Raw genomic sequence first — 21,825 nt, 5'->3', positions numbered from 1 at the left:
ATATCAGTGTGCATCCTAGGTAGCAAGGGTAAATATTGCTTCAGGATATTCTTGCTTCAGTTTCACACACATATACAAGCACGTTCACATGCATGTGTGAATTGGGTCATGATGTAAAGATGAGTTTCTTACTGTGGTCACAGTCAAAAGCATTTGAAAGTCTCTGTTATAAAGGTACCTTTTCCTGTAGACTGATGGTTCGGGGCTGCCAAATGCCCTGTTCTCAAGCCTGCAGTGCTCTAGAGCCCAGTCGCCGTCATCAGGGATGTCCCCGTCATCCGGGACGTCCAGAGCTTCTGCCAACTGTTTTTCTCTTTAGAGAAAATGTCAGGCGTCTTTAAGTCAGGCTGCCTGGTTCCTCGCTGTGTGACCTCAAAGTCTGTCCCCTTCCCTGACCTCCATACTGCCCCCACCCACTCTAACCTGATGAAAGGCTTGTCCTGGAGGTCTTGGGGTCCCTAGCAGAGTCTGTGACTCGCAGGGTTAATTCTCAGCATGCACTGATTTCCTGTTCCAAACCCATTTCTGCCTCCTGCAACCTCCAATATTTTGGCTATATGTATATGTATATATATCCAGGCCCATAGATTTAATTACCATTCTTGGTTTTGACACCTATCATCTTTCATCTGTGTCATTTAATTAGTTTATTAACATAATGGACACCAAACCAAGAATTAGGATAACACCACTAACATATCTTAAGCGGTCCTCTCCCACCCTCTAGCCCCCCACCTCCCAGGGATTCCCACCTGCCCTCAGAAATAGCCACTGGCTGAGTTTTGTGTATAGATGTCCTTGCTTCTTTTTTTCATTTCATCACATTTATGATAATTTTACTTGCTTTTGAACTTTATTTTTAAAAAGGATCTCAGGCTATATGGTCTTCTGCAACTTGCTTTCCTTGACTTAGCATTATATTTATAAAATGTATCTATGTTGCTGCATGTAGCCCTGGTACATTGATTTTCATTGCAATCCAATGTTCAATTGTATGAATGTGCTAGAACTTATTTATCCATTCTTCTGCCATTGGACGTTTGGGTTGTCCCCAGGTTTTTGCTCATTTGAACCATGTCAATTTGAATATTCTTACAGATAGCCCAGCTGCACATCTGTAAGAGTTGCTCTTGGGTGTATGTACCTGGGAGAGGAACTGCTGGGTATTAATGGCAGGCAATGTTCAATTTTACAAAATATTCCCAATCTTTTCCCCCCAAAATGTCTGTTCCACTTTATATTCCCACCACCAGTCTATGAAAAGGTCCTGATATCCAATTTCAACACTAGTATTAAGCACACTGGTATTTATTCTGTTAGAAACCCTACAATGGCTGCAGAGGTGAGGACCCAATTGGCTAAACATCCACGGATGAGGTGAGGCCCCAAATGCCTACCCTGCTGATGGAGGAGGTGGGGGCGGGGGCAGGGTGAAAGGCAAAGATGGTTTCAGGGAAACTCAACAGAATGGAGGTCCAATAAAAGCCGTCCTTCCTCAACTTGCACCGCCATCAGTCAGGCCCCCAATAGGTTCTCAGGCCTGAGCTAGCAGAGGTCACAGGCTGGTCCCCTCCCTGGGTGGGGAGAAGGTACAGGGGCAAGGGCCAGGAGCATGAACACAGAAGTTCCAGGGGTTTTCAGGGGTGACTTCCTCTGTTAGTTGGGTCAGAGGAAGCCAGCTAACGTTGATTTTCAGAGAAAGTTTGCTTTATTTCTTTAAGTCCCAGATCCCTTAGAGACGAATCGAGGATGGAACAGGAAACTCGGGGGCCTGATCAGCGGAATCTTCAGAGGGTCCTGGGGCCGAACACCTTGCTTAGCATATCCAGAGCCCAACTATACTCCTCCAGAGGGACTCCCTCCAGCCAGGGCCACCAGGAGACGGGAAAGCAGACAGCGAGCAGGCACGTGGTCCCGCCAGGCACCAGGCAGAGAGCAGCCCATCTTTGGATCCTTGCTGGACCGGCCTCGACATTTTCCTTCAAGGGCAGAGGCACATCATCCTCACAGGAGGGCAAGGGTGCAGAGTAGAGGACATAGAACCTGAGACAGCTTGCTGCCAGTGAAGCGAAGCAAGAGCTTGAAGCTTTCCCGCAGCGTCCCAGCCCTGAGAGCTGCCCTATCAGCTCTGCATCTCCTGGGAGGGGGGCCCACAGGGAAAGGACTTGCTGATGTGTTCTGGCCTGGGAAGCCGGCTTCGGCCCCGACGCTTAGTCTAAGCCAAACCTGCCCTTGAAGGCATGGGGGGAGGATGACAGCCTATAGATGGCTTCTTCTGGGCTGCCAACTGTTTAGCTTAGGGAGAGGCCCTTGCTGGGGTCAGCCCTCTGGCCCTGGAGGTGTATATAACGTGCATTTGCTCCGACTCAGGTATTTGGATGAGTAGGTGGGTCTATGGCTTCTTTCTCTGGCTTTTAGAGACAGTTTCTGGGAGAAAACTGAGGTCCTGGGAGATTCCATCTGAGTCCTCTCAAATGGATCCTAGCTCCCTGCTAGGGCATTTTAGGAAGATAGAAGGCTCACTGAGCCTGAATTGTCCCCACTGGGCAAGGACCCTGGGGGAGGCCCAGCACTGGGGGCAGGGGTGGTGGAGAAATCCTGGAAACCCCATTTCAGAATATCTCAGGAATGGACTCTGTAATCAGCACTGACTCAGGTGGGCATGGTTGCTAGGAGGCTCCATCAGCTTCCCCTTGATCCTCTCCTTCAGTCCAAGGGCTGAGCTGAAGCCTGAGAAGAAGTCAGGGCACAGGCCAAGAGGCCATGAGGACAACAGGCCACAGAAAGAACTGATGGTCCCAGGGATCGTGGATTTCGAGGTGATCAGAGAGGCACTGAGGACCCCCAAGGCCCCAGACCCTGGCACCTACCGCTTTGGCCGCCTCAGCCACCATTCCTTCTTCTCCCGGCACCACCCCCACCCCCAGCACGTGGCCCACATCCAAGGTAGGACTGGGGTTGGCCAGGGCCTGGCTGGAGGTGTGGGGAGGTCTTGAACACCGGAAAGGGAGGATCCAGCCTTTGTTTGCAGTCTGAGGCCCAGAGAGGTTGGGGATTTGGCCAAGGTCACAGAACTGCTTGGCCACTTGCAAGTACTTCGCCCCAAGACGTGAGGGGCAGGCTACAAGAGCAGATTGCATATCCCTACAGGGTTTCCCTCATTGACAATTCTCCCATCTTCTCAATCAGAGAAAGGGATAAATGTTCTGCCTCAGAGATGCGCTGTGTTCTCTAACTCAGATCATTTCATCCATCAGATAGTTACTAACTATGAACTATTTATGGGTTAGACACTTTTTCAGACCCTGAGAAGAGGAGAATGAACAAGACAGTCCCTGCCCTCATGGAGCTGACTCTCTGGTGGGGAAGGCTAGGAAATAGATAAGGTGTCAGAGTGCAGTAACTCCCAAGGTTATAAAGGGGAAACCTGGCCAAGAGCATGACATTTGAGCAAAGACATTAAGGAAGAGAGGGCATGAACCAACCAGGGGGGCAGGGGGGATGTCCCAGCAGAGGGAACAGCAAATACAAAGGCTCTGAGGCAAACATCCTAGCTCTGCTGGAGAAACAGCAAGCCGGCCAATGTGGCTGGAGCAGAGTAAGAAAGGAGATGCGGCAGAGAGGCAATGGGGGCCCTGGTCATGGGGACCTTGGAGGTCACTGCAGTCGCCAGCAAGCCACCTCACTGAGTCAGCTGGGAACCATCGGAGAGTTGAGAGCAAAGAAATGATAGAAGTGATCTATTGGCCTCTGTCTAGATGGTGGCTTGTACCAGGGAGGTAGCAGTGGAAGAGTGAGTGGCCCTGCTCTAGAGAGATACAGAAGGTAAAGCCAACAGGATTTGGGATTAAAAATGGAGTACGAGAGGAAGACGGGAATCGAGGCTGACTCCCAGGTTTTGGGCCTGAGTAACTGGGAAGCTGGAGTTGCATTGGCTGAGACAGAGAAGCGTGCAAAAGGGGCCAGTGCAGGGTAGGGGAGGAGTCAGGAGTTTGGTCTGTGACCCAGGAGATAAAAATAAAAATGTAAGATGTCTTGTAGACATCCAGGCGGAGGTGCAGAGGAGGCAGGTGGGTGTGGAGTTCAGGGGAGAGAGGCAAACATGAGCACGAATCAAGTAGGGATGGTGTTTGAAGTGCTGTGTCTGAATGGGATCCCCCCGGAGACTGTGTAGATACAGGAGACGAGAACCTGGGGACTGAGTCCCAAGGACCCCAAGGCTAAGAGGTTGAGATGGGGAGAAAGCAGCAGAGTAAATGAGGAGTGGTTGGCAAGCGAGGAGGAATCAGGAGAGGGAGGGGTCCTGGCACCCAAGGAAAGTATTTTAGGAAGAGTGAGCAACCACGCTAAGTCCTTAAAGCCTAACTATCTAATGATATCACCTAGGCCAGAAGCATCGTCATGTGTAAAATGGCTGCCACCACCTGCAGGCTGCCCTGCCCTCAGCCCTGCACAGGCTGACAGATGGCAAGAAGTTTCATCCAGGAGGTCTAGCTAAATCTCACTCCCTGTGGTTTGAGCCCAGGTCCCTCTTGTCACTATGGCTTATTGCCAGCACCCCAGGTTCCCCTCTGAATGCTCACACCTGCAATCATTGCTCTGTCACAGAAAGCCAGAACACCTCAGGATTAGGGTCTTAGGAAGCCTGCCTGTCTGCGTGAGCCTGAGCGTGTCTTTCTGCTGCCCATTGTAAATGCCCACAGGGTAAAGACTGGGCGGTGGCAGAGACCCTCCGGGAGGTAAAGATCGATAGACTGTGGGTACCAGAAGTGGGGCCAGCGCCCTCCCTGCCCACCCGCCTCCTCCTGGCCTCCTGGAGCTCTTGCTGTCCACCCAGACCCCCCTTCCCACAGCCTCTACCCCTTCACAGATCTCACCGGGAAGCCAGTCTGTGTTGTCAAGGACGAGTTCTCTCTGGCCGCCTTGCCTCAAGCCTCACTCTTATCTGGCTGTCTGAGGGGGATGCCCACCATCTCTGTCCCCATCGGAGACCCGCAGTCCAATCGGGACCCCCGGCTTTCTTCTGGTGGGTATTTGGGCCACAGACCTTCTACCATGGGGTGACATCTCTCTCCAAAGGCTTCCCCACTTGGGCAGGAAGGCCGATTGAGAAGGAATAGGCCTTTGGTCTTACTGTGTTTCCCCGGAAATAAGCCCTAACTAGAAAATAAGCCCTAGCATGATTTTTCAGGAGGACATCCCCTGAACAAAAAAGCCCGAATGCGTCTTTTGGAGCAAAAATTAATACAAGACCGGGTCTCATTTTCGGGGAAACATGGTAGGTTGGTGGAATCCGGTGGTGTATCCAACTTTTTTCCTCTGGGCATCTGCACGATTCCCTACCCCCCAGGTCCTCAGAAATGTACTCCTGCTTGGATTTGAGGTGTTTGAGGAGTAATAACAAGCAGAGGACATGCAGATTTGGGGAACAGTCACGTGACTCACAGCTATAGACAGGAATGATATTGGAAATATTTAGTACTTGTATGTTCAGGCACCAGCCATCAGAACCATCAGACATAGACAGCACTGCAGCCATGTTCTGGACACCTCTACTCTGCCAGGCCTTACCCTTTTCTTGGGGGGTCTCGGGGGTGGGGCTGGGACAGCCTGCAGGGAGAGAGGTTTGGAAGGCTTGTTCAGTGCTCTTTAGCAACCTCTCCAGGAGTAGTTCAATAGTTTAGTAACTGGTACCACATATCCATGGAATTGCAGTCCTGGCTTCAGTTTCTTACAAGAGGCAAAGGTATGAGCACACATAGCCAAAGTCTCCCCAGCGTCTCGCAGTAAAGCCACAGGCTAGGACATCAGCACTAGCCCCTCCACACCCACCAATGGTGTGATTCTTAATCCGCCCCCAAGGGGGCCGCTGCCTCCTTTCCCTTTAAGATGCCAGTGAAGGGCTGGGAGGAGAGGAGGCCCTTCTACCTACCGCTCTCCCAACACCTAGTGCTACAGGGAGGGCCAGGAGGAGGGGCCCGGACGTCAGTCAGCGGGATCCGCTGCTCTCCTCCCAGAGGCCTGGAAGAAGGAGTTGAAGGACCTGGCTGCGCAGGTGGCCGTCTGCACCCAGGAGAATGAGCTGACGAACAAGGAGGTGGGTGCAGAACAAAGGAGCTGTGTGAGAGGAGCTGAAGTGGACCCATCCCTCTGTAAGGACATCCCGCCTCAGTCAGGTCAACCTGAGCAGCCGAAGAGCAAGCCTTCCTGGCGGCGCTGCTGTTGGCACTGGGGAGGAGGGGCCCACGGATACCAACCGAAGGGACAGGGCCACAGGGAGGGTTCAGAGGAGCAGAGAACCCATCCAGGGGGAGAAATCCAAGAAGGGTTCCTAGTTTACAAGTTGACTGGGGAGGCATCTAGTGGAGACCGGCAGCTCAAAAGCGCAGAGGCTGTGAGACGCAGGATATCTTCAGAGAGCAGAGGACTGAAGTTCAGGGCATAGTGGGCAGCCGAGAGGGAGAAGGCGGGAAGGGGCCGACTTAGAACGTGGGCAAGACCAGCTCATTCTCATTTCTGAACTGAGAGCAGTGTCATCTCATAAGGAGTGGAGAATAACTGATGGTGTTTGAACACAAGAAGCGTGGCCTCACGGGTATTATTTGCTGGCAAACCAGCAAAGAAGGGTGGGAGGCAGCTTCTAGGTAGTTGGAAGTGGTCCCAGGACAGGCCTGGCTCTTCTTGGCCGAGTCTCGTCCTGCCCTTTTATTGGGCAGCAGAGTTCTCATCCCTGCTTTGCAGCTAACTCTCTGCGGTACTAAGGCAACTCAGCTAAAGTGTCTGGGGCTGTTTTCTTATCTTTGAAATGGGAAGAAAGACACTACCAGTCTTAACGGGAGTTGCAGGGGCTTGTGCCCACAGGCCTGGATTAGGAAGGTTTCCTAGGGTTAAGAAAGGATGCCACGCGTGGGGGACAGACGTGAGGGCAGCTGCCCTAGGAATGAAGGTAAGCTGTGGGGCCTTGGCACAGGGTACTGTTTTCAAATCTCTGATGGGCTGGGGGGAGGGGCAGCAGGGAGGGCCTGTCCAGGAGGAAGTACGGACCATCTGAGGACCATCAAGGGTGGCCAGCATTCAACAAAGTTCCAGGAGGAAGAGCTTTGGCTGTAATGGAAGGGCCCACACTGGGGAGAGGGGAGAGGGGTCTAGAAAAGGGTGGGGCTCGCCTGGTCAACATCCCAGCTCCCTGCCATGCTGTGATGCTAGTATTTCAGGAGAGGAAATCAAGAGGCAGGAGATGTGACCCAGCCTTCCTCTCCCCTCCCCTCCCCTCTTCTCCCTCCCTTTCTCATCCCCTCTGCCTTCTCCCTCCTCTCTCTCTCTCTCTCTCTCTCTCTCTCTCTCTCTCTCTCTCTCTCATCTCTCCCCTTCTCTCTCCCTTCCTGGCATCTCTGGCCACTTTTCTCTCAGCAGAAGGAGGAGCCTCAGCGGGAGCAGGGGGCAAAGTACTCGGCGGAGACTGGGAGGCTCATCCCTGCTTCCACCCGAGCGCTCGGCCGTCACCACTCCCGCCAGGGCCGATGGAACGACCCTTCAGGCAGAGATGGAGGAGTCCAGACCTTCATTCTGCAGGACCAGGAGCTGCTGGTGAGACCCCGGGAAGGCTGGTGGCTGCAGCCCTACAGAGGTGGGGGCAGACACAGGGAGGTACTGCTCCCAGGCTCGCAGCAATCCCAACCTTGACTCTTACAAACTGCTGTACAGTGTGGCCTCTCCCATGGATACTGGCATCTAAGACTGTAAGACTTGCAAACCCCAGACCTGGGAGTCAGGAGCCTGAATTCTAACCCCCTGCTTCCTCCAGGTTTGTGTGTAAGCCTTTCCCTCTCTGTTAAGTCCTTTCCCTTCTTGGGGCTTTAGTTCCATCATCTAGCCAAACTGGGAACATGAACGCGTAGTCACGAAGGTCTGTTCCAGCTGTGGCCCTTGGTGAGTTAATGAAGGGAGCTCCAGTGGTGGAATGAAAAGCAGGGAGACAAAGGTCTGCCTAGCGTGTCCTCAGACCACACACCAATATGCTGCACCTTGCAGCCTACAAGGCTGGTCCCAGCCTGGTCTCCCCACACTCTGAGAGGGGTCTGGTCTGTGCTACAAAAAAGCACAAAGCCCACCTCCTCTATGTTCAAGTTTCCTCAAGGCCTGAGATGGGTCCATGACTCATTCCAGTGGGTTAAGGCATTGCAAGTCCCTGTTAAAATGCACATATGTTCTCCAGGAAAGGCCAGACAACGAGCCAGCATCTTGACACTTTCCCTGTGACCAGTGCTTTCAAGCATGCAGTCCCTTTGGAGCCTTACAACAGTCCAGTCAAGTGAATAGAGCAGACAGAGCCCAGGATCCCCATTCCACAGATGGGCTAGGCTGACGCCCTGCCAGGTGCCATTCTGTGGCCCAGGTCCCGAGAGGGAGCAGCACAGCTGGGACTAGACCACAGTACTTTCTTCACCATAGGGCGGCCTCGCCTTGCCTGGAAGTAGGTTCTCGGGTTCCGTGGGGAGGGGGCACAGGGCAGGTAAGTTGGATTCAGGGAATGGAGAAGGACGCCGGGGCATAGCGGGTGGGATCACCACAGTGAGTGGGTACCTGGGGGCAATGCTGAGCGCCCTAGCAGGCAAAGGCCTGGGGAGAGGCTGGGCCCAGGTCCCCTCTGATCTCCACAGATTCCAGTGGAGTCTCCTGAAAGAGGCCTCCCCCTTTCCCAGGACGCCAGGTGCTCCACCTCCCATCAAGGGCTCCAGCTCCAGCCAACCATAGCCACCGCCACCATCGGCACCCCGGCCTAGGGAGCCCCCATAGCCCATCCAAGACAGAGCTGGATCTTTTCCCAACAATCCTTGACTGGAGAGCGCGGGGGGGAAAGGGCCTTGAAGCAGCAATGGCAGAGGCTGAGGATGCAGCTGGAAGCACAGCAGTCAGGCTGCTCGGTGGGAAGGAGCCCCACGCTGAGCGGTTTGCAGACACTGCCAGCCCCAGCCCTCAGGCGGCCCACTGGGATCATTCCACTGCTTTGCCTAATGTCTCCAGACTCTGAACTTGGGGACTTTAGGGTGGGGAGGCCCACGGGGTCCCTGAAATCCCCACACCAAGGACTTGGGCATTCGGGACTGGCCAGCTTTGACTTTCCTTCCCCGTGGGGGACTTTGGGGTACAACAAGCCCAGGCAGAGCTCGGGGATGAGGGGTCCACATATCGATTCTGAGGGTTAGTTCTGCTGCAATCTCCCTGCCAGGTGTCCTGCTCTCTCCAGGCCTCCTATTCCTCCGCTGTCCAGCGAGGAGGTTAAGAATCTTCTTGCAAGGCCACTGGGAGAGAAAGCCCTCTACACGTACTATGCCAAGTCCCACACAGAGAGAAGCCAGGGACCATTGTGGGGACCAGTTGAGCCAAGCATGTGGCACTGGGAGTCCCCTTTGGGGGGCAGGCACCTGTGCTGCTGGCTGGAACGTGCCGTCCAGCACACTGACCCAGGCCGGTCCTCCTGCCCACAGGTCTTGGAGCTCCTTTGTCAGATCCTGCAAACAGACTCCTTGAGCACCATCCAGTTCTGGCTACTCTACGCTTCCCCAAAGGGTGAGACACAGCCCCTGCTCGGATCGTCCTCTGAGTGGAGGCCGCTGAGGGCCCTGTCCTCTGGTTGTGCAGTACGCAGATGCCACTTGGCTCCCACCCCAGGGCCTTCTCCCTGGGCCTCTTCTCCTTTTGGAGCCCCCAAACTAACCTTTTCCAGCTGGATGACGTCACTACTCCCTCCTCCTAGTCCTTAGCCGGATTCCACGACCCCGTTCCTCAGAGGGGACCCCTCTTCCGGGCTAACCGCAGGTCTCAGCACCTGGGAGGGAGAAGCCCAAAGAGCAGCCTCAGCAGACACAGCCCCTCACTCACTACTGTGGGAAACGCAAACACACAGTCACACACAGATGTGAATATGCGCACATAGCACACAGGTCCATGAACACATGAATGGACATACATGTACACACTGGGACAGTGGGTAGAGGGGATGTCTAAGAGGGAGGGTGAGGAGTGATGAGAGCTGAGTGGAGAAGGTTTCCTGATGGAGAGGATGAAGGGGGAGAAAAAAGGGGTGGGTGTCCTCCAGGTTTCCCACAGAGCGCCTCGGGGTATGGTTGGCAGGTGGGCCAAGAACAAGGTCCACACGTGGGAGGTATGGAAGGGCTGGGCTCCCTGCACACACAGAGGCCAGGGGCGAAGTGGGATCTCCCCATGGGGCCCTGTGGGCAGAATGTGAGATGGTTAGAGAAAGCTGCCCTGGGCCAGCGTTTGGCCAAACAGCTGGAGGTCCTGCTTTCTGACTGTCCCATCTAAGGGGCTGGGGTCATGTCCCTGAGGGCCTTGCCCCCTGGCTATGCTTACAGAGAAAGACTTGGCACTGAGGCTCCTGCAGACAGCAGTGGATCAGCTCCTACCCCAGGCTCTAGTCTCCATCCCGACAGAACAACTGTTGAACCAGCTCCAGGAAATCCAAGAACCACCTCAAGAAAGGGAACAACTACCCTACAGGTAAGCATCGCACCCCTCCCTGCCCCTCTGCTCCCAGAACTGTTCCCTTGTGTTCAGCACCTGGGCTCCCAGATGAGACTCCTGGGGTCCAGAGAGGGGAGCCCGTTGTTGGCCAGAGCCTGGGCTGACTAAGCCTGTCCTGGACGCGAGGTCGGCCCCTCCCCTGGGACCTTCCAGTGCTATTCATGCTGCTCGAAGGTCCACTCTGCCTGAGGGGGTGGCCTGTGTCAGCTGTAGCAAGACAGGGCTGGAGAAGCCACAGCTCGCCCTCCAGAAGCTCTTGGTGTCTGGGGAGACACAAATACCATAGAGAAGTGGTGCTAACACAAGGCAGGCAGCCGTACCTTATGCCAATATCAAGGGCCCTGGTGTCTAGAGAGAAAGAAATTCTTTTCAAATTGGGGAAAGGAAAGGTGAGGTGACGCCTCCTGAAGCAGGTGAGTAGGGCCTTACAGCCAACACTGGACCCTGCAGTAATGAGCGCCCACTATGTGCTTGATACTTCAGGGTGCTTTACGTAGTTCAAGTCCATTCAACCATCCACAGATTACCTCCATCTTACAGATGAGAAAACTGAGGCTCAGAAACAGTGGAATGACCCAAAGTCACCTGGCTGGTCAGCAGAAGAGCTGGGATCAGACTTGGGCCTGATTCATACACCCAGTGGTGCTCAGATTCACAGGGAGCTTGTTAAAAGTGCCAATTCCATGAGAGTCTATCACAGCAAGTGGGGTGCGTGGGGGCAGGCACAGAGGAGATACGTGTTTAACAATCACACAAGTATTTCTGATTGAGCTTGGGGAGCACTGCTGGGGAGGATAGGATTTGAATGAGCAAAGGAGAGCATTGGGGAGTGTCATGAATGGAAGTCAGGAATGTGCACACTTTAGGGGATGTTAAGTTTTGGGGTGGTTGGAGCCTGGTGGGCTCAGTGGGAAGGGGGCAGGGTGCTTGTGCTTGCTTCGATTTGTTGCAGGCATGGGTGCGTGCTCTGGCCTTGTATTTGTTTTTTGTTTGTTTTTCCACTTCTGACGGCCAGAGCGGGCACAGGAGGGGGGCACGCTTTACTGCGACCTTGGTCAAGCCGCCTCCATTTGTGAGCCTCAGTGTTACCTCTCAAAAGCTCCCCTCCCAGAGCTGTAGGCAGGAAAAATTTACCTCTGGAGCATAAAAAGGCTTGCTGAAGCATAAAGCCAATACAAGATCATGTAGGAGCATTACTCATGCCTGTAATTCATTAGGGAAGTAGGGTTCTTGTCTTCCCGGATCACAGGGGAAGGTTTCCGGTCTGAGAGGAAGCAGGAGGCCAAGAGAATGGCTGGGGGTAGGCCGGTGTAGTCACCTTCCTTACAGCACCCGGGATAGGAGGGCCTTGGTTCCCTGTGGCCACAGCAGGCAATGGAGTCACAGTTGTTGAGGTCTTGCTGGGCGTGGTGCCAGCTGTGGACAGATGCTCGACCTTCTCTCCTCTGTGTTGGTTACAGCCGATCCCTGAAGAAAACAAAGACACCACCTCTACCGAAAAGCGAAAAACCAGGTAAGATTCCATTGAGCAGGTCACTGAGGGCTGGATTCCTCGGGGGATCCAAGGCTCCTTGGAGATGGGTTTCTGCCCAAGGAAGTTGCTCGTGTCATCCACTCATCCCTTCACTCATTCAGTCGTTCAGCAGAAATTTATTTAGCACCTATGTGCCAGGCTGTGGGGAATCACTGTGGAAGAATTCCAGCACGTTCTTGCTGTCATGGAGCTTGTGTGCTAGGAAGGAGGAGTGCAGACAACAGATAAAAACATCTGAGGAGGATGGATGCTGTAAGGAAAATAAAGCAGAGTGATGTCATAGACAGAAGAACTGGCAAGGAGGGGAGAGGACTCCTTGAGCTGAATGACAGGGAGCATGCAGCACTACGCAGGCTCCCACCGGCCTGTGGGCGAAAGAGCAAGCAGGCCAGGATGACCTGGGCCTGTGGGTTGGGACAGTGTTAAAAAATAAGATGAGACAGGTGGACAGGGCTGGCCTGTCAGGAAGGCCAGGTGTGTGGTTTCATGCAGAGTGCATGGGGGTGCCCTGGAGGGTTACAAGCAGGGTGTGGCAGGACCCCTCTGGCTGTTGTGTGGAGAATGGACTCTTGGGGGAGAGAGGGGATGAGGGAGATGAGGGAGGATGCTGCTGCAGTCATCCCGGTGCCTTAGACCAGGGCAAGGGGAAGAGGGGAGGTTGGAGGGGAGAGGAAGACGGGAATCCACCATGTACACTATTCTCCCCCCGCTGGACTGTAAAGGGTCCTGAGGGGCTGGCGGAGTGTTTCCATAGAGTAGGCACTTCATAGGTATTTGTTACCTGGATGTAGAAAGAGGGTGGTGGTGAGGCTCAGAGAAGGGAGTCAGCCCCTGCCAGTCACCAGAACCCAGAGCAGAAGCTGGGTTGACTCAGGCTCTCACACATCTCCCTCTGCTCTTGCACGTACACCTGGGGCCTTTCAGGGAGAGGGGTTCACCCAGGTCTCCTGGGCAGCTCCCAGGTAACGGCCCGGCCCCTCACCACCCTCTCCTGCCTGCTATGTGTCCCCTCCTCTCAGAGCACATTGGAAAGGCACAAGTCCTCCGGATGCATTCAAGCCAGAACACAGAAGAGAAAGTGCCAGAGCCAAAGGCAGAGTGCTGAGGCGTCAGCGCCGCTCTGCCCATCTTGCTCAAGAGCCTGCCCGGAGCTCAGGCTTATTTCCACCCCTACCACCTCAACAGCAATACGTACTTTCCTATCACAGAGAATCTATTAAAATACCGACTTCCCGTTAAGAGGACAGTTCCACTCTCCTGTCAACAGCAGTCTGTGCCTGGGTTGTTTATTGCTGGACGGGATGAGCTGCACCAAACCATCCACACTCCCTTGCAGCACACCTAAGTGTCACCACCCACTTGGGGCTTACCTGGTTCTTTTATGACCCAGGGAACTGAAGAGCAGATGGTGGTTGGGGTGGCCTGAGAAAGGGCTCTGCCCCTCCTTGAGCCAAGACACGCAGGGCTCTGGGTAGGTTAGGGCAGAGGTCAGGAACTCACAGGTCTCCTTAAAATCATCATGGGTACCAATTATTGAGTTCTTACCAGGCACTGAGGCAGGGTTACAGCTAATGATGAACATTATTAATTGGCTCAAGAGAGTCAGGAAGCTTTGGCTAGAAATAAATGACAAGGATTTACTCAAGGGTCTTATGGTTTGCGAAGTGGAAACACAACTAAGCAATGCCCAGAATATTCCCAAGGAGAAAGAAAAGCTGAAGGTTCTTCTTATAGTGAGAAGCACTTTCATTTCTTCATTCTTAGTCCCTGGATTGGTCCAAGATGGTATTCTCCAGATGTCTGGTGGTCTAGACAATGGAACATTTTCTTTTGAGGTCACTCAGATGGTTAACTAAAGGCTTGATGTATGTTCAGGCATTAACACACAATGCATTGATGTGTATCCAAGTGTTGACACAGGACTAGAAAGTTCAAGTTCTCAGAGTCAATTAAACCAAGAATAATCATTTCCTCATGCCTCAGACTACTTAATTTTAATAATTTAGCAGCTTGACTATAATGTCTCCATTTTATTTCTTCTCTCTATTCTTCAAACATTGTGAATTTTTCTACATGCTTTTTATGTGGTACTATATTTGAGTCTCCCAAAAGCTCTATGAAGTAAAGTATTAATATTATAACTCCCATTTTATAAATCAATAAACAGGCTCAGAAAGGTGAAATAACTTGTCCAAAGCCACATAACAAGTGGCAGAGCCTGGATCCAAACCCCACATGTCTGGTTCTAGAATCCCCACTGTACTCTATTGTCCGTGGGCAGGGGGAGAAGTGCGTATTAGCAGTTCTTCCATCTCCATCTGAGATGCTCTTTGTCCCTAATGGGAGATAAATACCAGATGTTATAGTGCCCATTTGGGTACCTCCAAACCCACAATCCCTTTCCCAATAGATTGTGGGGAACCTGTGAGGTTTTTAGACTTCTCTTTGCCCAACTTCTGTCATTGTACCACTTTCAGGGAACAAAGCCCATGTTCATCCCTGGAGCCTTCATTCAGTTTGGCCTAAATTGTTGCATCTCTAGGTGAATGTTCCCGAGCCTTCCCAGGTTTCTATATTAGTGACCCATTCCTTGCTCTTTTTATTTCCTTTGGGCCATTGCGATATGCAAAAGGAAATAAAAATAACAACAAAGATGCTGTGGTAATAATTGTGTTTTAATTTTTGTTGACTTGGTTGTGAAGGAGTAAAGACCTGAACAGGATAAAAGCATGAAAATCAACCCAGATTTAAAAACTCATATGCAGCCCTGCCATTCATCTGCCTGGGGGACAGACACAGGCAAAGACAGCTGCAAAGTTAGCAGGACATGCTCTTTATCCCCAGGTCATCCAACAGTTATAAAATGCCATAATCACCCCCTCTTTGAGTGACAGTTGCTTTCTTACCAATGAGACCCCCACAGCCATGTTGCTTTTGATTTATTCCTCAGGATATCCAATAGCTAAGCCATCCTCGCCTCCTGACAGCACCTGATCTCTTCTTTATCCCCACTTCCCCTAATCCTGTCTCAGAAACAGTTGCCAATCCAGACTGACCCCTGCTTCCCTTGGGCCCTTCCAGAACCCTTCATTAGGAACCCAGACCTTAGAAAAGACACCCCCTTTTCCCCCCATCCACCAGCATTCTATGCCTCTGCACTACACCAAGTCAATAAATTTGATTTTGTTAGAAATCAAGGCTTATTCTCTGTGATCTTTGGCTGTTTAGCCTTTAAGAGCTGGTATGAAATTAATGCAGCCCTGCTCTATTTTTCCCATTCAGCTCAGCTTTTGTTTGCCATCAGAGATAGTTAATCCAGGGCAGTTATTCCTTGGGTGCTTTCTTCCAGCCAGCAGGAAAGGTGAAAAAATAGTGCCTGTTAGCAGCTCTCCCGGGTCTGCCCACCTCTTCTAAGATAGGGGTGGGCCCCCAAACATGGCTGCTCATGCAGGAAGGTGGGCGATCGTCCAGTCCCAACCATGGACAGCACTTGGGTGAAGGGCCACTCATCAGTGTGCACATCCCACGGTCTCTCCCCAATCCCTGCCAGGGAACAGCCATGGTGGCATTTGGCCCTGCCCCCAGTGAGCTATCTGTCCCTGGGCAAGTGCCTGCTCTCTTCAGGTGTAGGGTCAGCTCTCAGCTCACTCAGACCCCTTCTCCCTACTTGGATAGTCTGCAAGTCTACGTTCAAACTATAGAACAGGTGGGCTTCCCAAAACAAAAATCACTAATATTGGTTAAATTGACGTCGTAGGCACTATGCTTAGCACATCACACATATTCCATTTAGGTGAAGAAACTGAGGCGGAAAGAGGTTAACTTGTTATAGCTAGTAAGGGGCAACCCATGCATTTAATCAGCATCGCATACTTTCCCTAAGTATCGTGGAGATGTCAGAAAGAGATTGAGACACACAGAGAGAGGTGACTCCCCTCAGTCACACAGCCAGAACTCAGTTCCCCTGACTCCCAGGCCAGTACCCTCTCCTGGCTTCTCTTTCTGGAGCTCCTGACAGTGCCCCCTCAAAACTTGTCTAGCCAGGGCAAATGGAGGGCTCTCCTTGCAGGGTCCTAGCCTTTTAAAGTAACCTGACCTGGAACCGCACAGCCCAGACTTGAAGAGAAAGGGGAAGGAGGAGGAGAGAAAGAGCTCCAAGAAAGATGCTTGTGCTGGCGGCTCTGGGAGGGTCCAGACCATCCCACTCTGGTCCAGCTCAGCGCACTAGCCATGGCATGCGGCCAGAGGACAAAACCAGACCCTTGATAAATTTTATTTGAGCTTTGCCGTATTTATTTTTGTTAACATATAAAATTCAGGATTTCAGGTTTCTTTTGAAATATCAGAAGCTATGGAAACCCTGGATCCTGTTCTGCCTGGCGTAAGCTCGCATTCACCATAGTCTCCACCTTCATTTACAAGATTTGCTCGGAGTCTAGGAGCCCGACTCTGGACACACACGCTGTCCATTTGTGGCATGCCTCGCTTGCCCGTGTCCACTCCCTCAGCTCTCTAGCTCCCAAGCCCCTTAAGCTCTGCATCCACGTAACAAGGGCCTCAAGGCCCGGAGACAATCTGACTGGGCTCTTGGGTGGAACAATTGCCCAATGAGCAGTTCGCTCAGTTGCCTATTCAACAGAAGCTGAGCCCTGGAGAGGGGAAGGTTTTGTTCACAGTCACGGATCAGAGACAGTTCTGTGTGAAGTAAATTTTATTGCATTCCAAATGACAGAAAGTTAGCAGTAGGAGATCCAATTCCATTCACTGTAAAAGGTGTTGATTGACAGTTTTATCTAGTAGCCAGGACTATTGTGTTCTGACCACAGTCTAATCTGAAGTTACTTGGCGGAGTAAATGGATAGACTTGTGGCTTTAGAACCAGGTTTGGCCACTCCCTGTGTGACCTTCTGCGGTGACTTCATTATTCTGAGCCTTGGCTTCTGCTTTTGTATGATAACTGTTCCCAGCTAGAGATTAGATTTAATCAGTCAGAGGATTACCTGGGCTGTTACTTCAATATTAGAACTTCAAGCACTTTTCTTTTTACAAACACTGTCACTTACTAGATAACAGAGGCTGTCCTATATACAGAATTCTAGGCACCGTGTTTCCCCGAAAATAAGACCTAGCCGGACAATCAGCTCTAATGCATCTTTTGGAGCAAAAATTAATATAAGACCCGGTCTTATTTAATATAATATAATACCGAGTCTTTTATTAATTTTTGCTCCAAAAGATGCATTAGTGCTGATTGTCCGGCTAGGTCTTATTTTGAGGGAAATGCGGTATGTGTTTTGTCAACTGCATAATCTCCTCTTAGCTGCCTAGAGATTGTCTCTGCCCTTTGCTAGCTGTGTGACCTCAGGCAAGTGACTCAATCTCTCTGAGCCTCCGTTTATCTGTGATTTGGGGATAATAATAGCACCAACTCCATGGGGTGGTTGTAAGGATTTAGTGAGATATTAGGTGAAGGGCATAACACAGTGCCTGACACATAGTATGTGATCAATAAAGGTCAGCAATATATTCTCTTACACTCAAGCACCCATTTCCAGAAATTAATCTGGAATGAAAGCCACATTACTATTACCACACCTACTTTCTTAACCCCTTTTTTACAAGGGACAGGCTAATACAAAGGGGTCTCATGACCTCTCTCCCTTACTATCTTCACAACTGCCTGCGCTGCCTCCCGGCCCCCGCCTCCCACCACAAAAAGATCAGGCCAGAGGTGGTCTTCCCTATCTTGCAGGTGACAGGTAAGGTGAGGCACTAATAGTCAGACACGAAGACAGATGGGCAAAGTTGGGCCAGAAACTGGGTCTCCCACCTCCCAGACCGGTGCTCTATCCCCCAACACCCTGCTGACCACGTTAGAAGGGTGACCAACTGAGATGATGATTTAGAAGGCCCCTGGAATGTCCGAGGCTTTGGGGGACATCATTAAGAAGGCCAATTCTTGCCACACAGACAGCAAATTCAAAAAGTTCTGGTAATGTCTGTTTGGATGCCCAAGACTTCTTCTGTAAGTGTTTTGAGAGAAGATGAAAACCCAAGTTTTTAATATTTGACCTGTAATATTATCACACCACTGCAGAGACTAAAGTCTGAACAACTTTTCTGAAAGGCCATTGGGGAATATATATCAAGTGCCTTCAAAATGTGGTTTTGGTACATTTTTCACTCTGACTTCTGAAAAGGTCTCCTAAGAAAAATCAGGTAAGCATGAAAAGATTTACCTCACGTCATTGTTTATGATGTCAAATTTTAGAAACATGCTGAATTTATAGTGCAAGAGGATTTGGTAAAATAAATGACCATCTAGCCATATAATGTATACTACGTGCCATTAGAAATGAAGATGTAGCTGACAGGTTTCAGGGTGGAAAGATATCCTTATATTGTTGCCCCAGCAGTGGGGGATGGGAGCCATGGCATGTGTTTTCATGTGTTATCCCTGCCCCAAGCAATGTGCCAGGACTGCCGTTATAGCCGGTGTGCTGGGGCTCTTAGAGGTCGCATTCTGCCCATATGACCCACCCTGGCAAGGACTGCACTGCATTAAGGGCATGTGTCCACCTGTGGCCCACAATACCCGTCTTTCCAGACCACCCTCCGAGCACAGGGGTCCACAGAATTTCCTGCCTGCGCACTCCTGAGGGCTAGCATCTCCCTCGGTTAGTCCCCCTAAGGTGTGACTGGATTACTGTGTGTGCACCTGTAGGCCTAAGTGGTAGGTGTTTAAAAGGGGTAGTTCCCAAGGAGAAGCTCTTTGTAGAGGAATGTAAATGGAGCTTGGATTGCCCTCACATCCATGTGAGGTCCCTGGAAGGGCTCTCTGTGCCCTTGTCCTGAGCCCCACAAATGTTAGACGGGGGCCTGTGATACACTAACTCATACGCTCGGTAGTAGATTAGTGATGGCTGACAGAGCAAGGGGTGAGGTGTGGATGCATGTTTTTAAATTACACAGCACATGTCAGCCCTCCCTCAGTAAGAAGCATCACATTCCTTCCACTGCCTGTCCCGCATCCACATTCCATTCAGACATTTCCAGGGAAGGAGTGCTCACCACCTTCCAAGGAAGTTACCCCTTGCATGTTCAAACAGCTTTGCTAATAAGAAAGGTTCTTTGCTATGCAGACCCCAAAACTATATCCCAGGCACTTCCAACCTTTGCACCAAATTCCGGATGGTGACTTGCCCAAGGCCCCAAAGCCACACAGCTACTTGGTGGTGAAGGCTGAGTGAGAGCCCCTAACCCTCCCAGCCCTGTCCTTACCTCTCCACCCTGAGATGCTGCTCAGAGGAGCCCTAGAACCAGTGCAGCGAAGGCAGGGAGACTGAGGGTCAAGTCCTCTTGTGGTTCCAGCCTCTCCCCGTCCACTCCCCACCCCCAATCATCTTGTGACAGCCCAGCCCAGCACCTTAGAGTTCGGCCTTCATTGTCCCTGTCCTCTAAAATAGAAAAGAAAAACACAACACAACATTTGGGGGTCCCAAACAAAGCACCAAGGACAATGTTAATAAATACATAAACATTTAAAGATCTGGATCTCAAAGGCACGGAGTTTACACCCCTTAACACAGGCAGGCTGGGTGTCAGGGATGATTCAGTGTGTGCCCCAGCATCCGGGGAGGGGTGGGCAGCAGGTGGAGAGGGCACCTGGGAGCTCCCTCTAGGGCTCTCTTCTCCAGGTGCGTGCAGGCTGGCCCACTGCTCCTGCTCCTCTAGCCTGGCTCAGAACAGCCCCTGGCCCCTGGGAAGGAAGAACTGGCAAGCACCTATGTCACCTGCTGAGGACTCTGGGAGACCCTCCGCACGACTTGGAGCGAGGAGCCCTGGGAGGGATCTTGGGAACTCAGACGGCTTCCAGAGAGCCAGAGGGTCTAAGGAAATTCCCGGGCCTTGGAGCTAACGAGGAGGAAACCCACAGCGCTCTGAGTCCGTGTCTCCTCCCCACCCCAGAACGGGGCAGAGGCTCACATCCTATCCTGGGGGGCCATTGTCATCTCCAGGGCCTGATTATACATGGACTCTGGTCCTCAGCCCTCGGGCCCGAACACCCCCCCCCCCACCCCACCACCATCAGCACCACAGACCTCTGGCCCAACTCAAGTCACGTGTGGAAAGAAGACCCCTGACTCCAGCAGGAATGGTCTTTGATGGAGGGCAATGACTGACAGGGTACAACCTGAGAACTCACGTCTCCTGTGGCTCCCAAAGCCCCCTTCCAGTCTGTCTCCTTCCCTGCCCCCGAGTGGTGACAAAGTTGCCATGTCTGGTCCAGCGAGGGCTCTAGCACCAGTTGGGAAACCCCTGGATGAGGAGGATACATGTCCTAGAGTGTCCAGAGCTCCCTTCTTGGATGGGCTGGGGTGAAGCTGGGAGGCCCATATGTAATCTGGAGGCCCCAGAAGTAACAGCAAGTGCTGTCTGCAGGGGCCGAGGTGGCTACCAACACGGCCCTCCAGCCAGTGAAAGCGAGCTGGACTCTGCTCCTTGGCCTTGGCTGGCAGAGCTGCATGGAACTCTCGCTACGAAGAGCTGGGCCTGAGGTGAACTTGCCTCCTACTCACCTCTGCCCTGCAGCTGAAGCCTCAGGCCCACACTTCCCCCCAGCTCCCTTCCTCTTGGCCACTCTGTAGGCACCCCCCTCACCGTTCCTGGCTCTGCTTTACCTCTCTGGGCAGAGGAGCCAGGTAGACAAGGCCTCCACAGGGATCCCACAAGTTCTGGTGAAGGCAGACAGCCAGACAGATCTAGTGTGGGACTCAGTGGCTGTGAGCAGGGGTTGTTAGACAGACAGGAGCCCTGAGAGGTTCAGCTCGGTCTCCTTGCTGAGGTATCTTGGGTTAAGGCTTTCCCTGATCATTTTCTTCCTCGTACACCCACTTCACGGGTGAAAAGTATCACAGCCCCAAACTAGAACAACAAGAAGGCAAGTAATTTAGAAGGAAGTCTGTGCTTGCCCCTGCCCCACAGTGTGTCCTCTGAGCTGGGGGTCTTGAGGTGCACAGAGTGTAAACTTGACTGGCAGGATTGGCAAGGTGGGGCTCATGTCACCGGGGAGGTGGCAGGAAGGCTGGTGCCTGAATGTTGCAGGTCTTCCCTGAGCTGCCCTTTATCCTCTGAGGCTGGCATAGGTGCACCAGTGGTCCAGCCCCAAGGCAGCCACTGGGTGGTGCCAGCAGACGTGCTCTGGACAGCTCCAGGGCTGAGTTTCTGGGGAGCAAAACGGCGCTGGGTCACCGGGGGGCGGGAGCCCAGAGGTCCTGGGAGCTGTATGGGTCGGCCATGTGGATGGTTGGTTGAGCCCATTGGCCCTACAGTAGGTTCAACAGCACCTTTGGGGGCCTTGGAGCCTGGTAAGGGGCTCCCAGGAGTAGAGAAGGGTGATGGTGAGGCCAGACGGGGGTCCGGGCTGGCGTCGGGGCCTGAGGACTTCTTGGTGCAGGACTCACAGCACAGCCGGTGGTAGCCGGGGATGGAGCAGTAGCGGTCAAGCACTTCCATCTGGCAGAAGATGGACCTGTCCCCCACGCAGGGCTCGGCTGCACACACAGCACAAGGGCCAATGCTGGGAGGGTGGCACCAGGACACAGCCCCCACCTCCCACTCAGCCCACCAGTGGCAGGCCCTTCATCTCCTGCCCTGGCTGAACTCCCTATAAAGCTTTTTCCCAGAGGGAGCCACAGGGTTGCCTGACAGGAGAGACAGGACGAAGTAACAGCTGTTTTTATGTG

General features: G+C 52.4%; 2 protein-coding genes across 6 annotated transcripts in view; one reads left to right on the top strand and one right to left on the bottom strand.

Annotated features, from left to right (window-relative positions):
• Window positions 1–1,330: 1,330 nt before the first annotated feature.
• Window positions 1,331–14,050, top strand: TBATA (thymus, brain and testes associated). 2 transcript variants are annotated; one of them, XM_019712419.2, is made up of 10 exons: window positions 1,331–1,377; window positions 2,711–2,946; window positions 4,871–5,026; window positions 6,018–6,097; window positions 7,031–7,036; window positions 7,411–7,587; window positions 9,489–9,570; window positions 10,377–10,521; window positions 12,006–12,058; window positions 13,099–14,050. In XM_019712419.2, exons 1-10 carry the CDS (start codon window positions 1,331–1,333, stop codon window positions 13,182–13,184), a joined length of 1,068 nt encoding a protein of 355 aa, XP_019567978.2. In that variant the 3' UTR covers window positions 13,185–14,050. The 2 variants fall into 2 exon arrangements, with proteins under 2 accessions (XP_019567978.2, XP_019567977.2); XM_019712418.2 differs by lacking the exon at window positions 7,031–7,036 and adding an exon at window positions 6,618–6,626.
• Window positions 14,051–17,353: 3,303 nt separating this feature from the next.
• ADAMTS14 (ADAM metallopeptidase with thrombospondin type 1 motif 14) overlaps window positions 17,354–21,825 on the bottom strand; it is an 83,296-nt gene continuing 78,824 nt past the window's right edge. For all 4 annotated transcript variants that reach the window (XM_074339552.1, XM_019712414.2, XM_074339551.1 and 1 more), the window contains exon 22: window positions 17,354–21,633. In XM_074339552.1, the coding sequence (XP_074195653.1) occupies window positions 21,137–21,633 (497 nt within the window). In that variant the 3' untranslated portion in view covers window positions 17,354–21,136. The remainder of the gene's footprint in view (window positions 21,634–21,825) is intronic.

Source organism: Rhinolophus sinicus, linkage group LG07, assembly GCF_036562045.2.
Source record: "Rhinolophus sinicus isolate RSC01 linkage group LG07, ASM3656204v1, whole genome shotgun sequence".
Lineage (NCBI taxonomy): Eukaryota > Metazoa > Chordata > Mammalia > Chiroptera > Rhinolophidae > Rhinolophus > Rhinolophus sinicus.
This window is presented reverse-complemented; position numbering and strand designations above follow the sequence as displayed.

What these genes read in the sequence shown, in the direction of transcription:
- TBATA (XM_019712418.2), top strand. Translation starts at nt 1,331, where the DNA reads ATGGCTGCAGAGGTGAGGACCCAATTGGCTAAACATCCACGGATGAG. An exon ending in GCACGTGGCCCACATCCAAG is followed by an intron (nt 2,947 to 4,870) that starts GTAGGACTGGGG and finishes ACCCCTTCACAG; the next exon opens with ATCTCACCGGGAAGCCAGTC. An exon ending in TGCAGGACCAGGAGCTGCTG is followed by an intron (nt 7,588 to 9,488) that starts GTGAGACCCCGG and finishes TCCTGCCCACAG; the next exon opens with GTCTTGGAGCTCCTTTGTCA.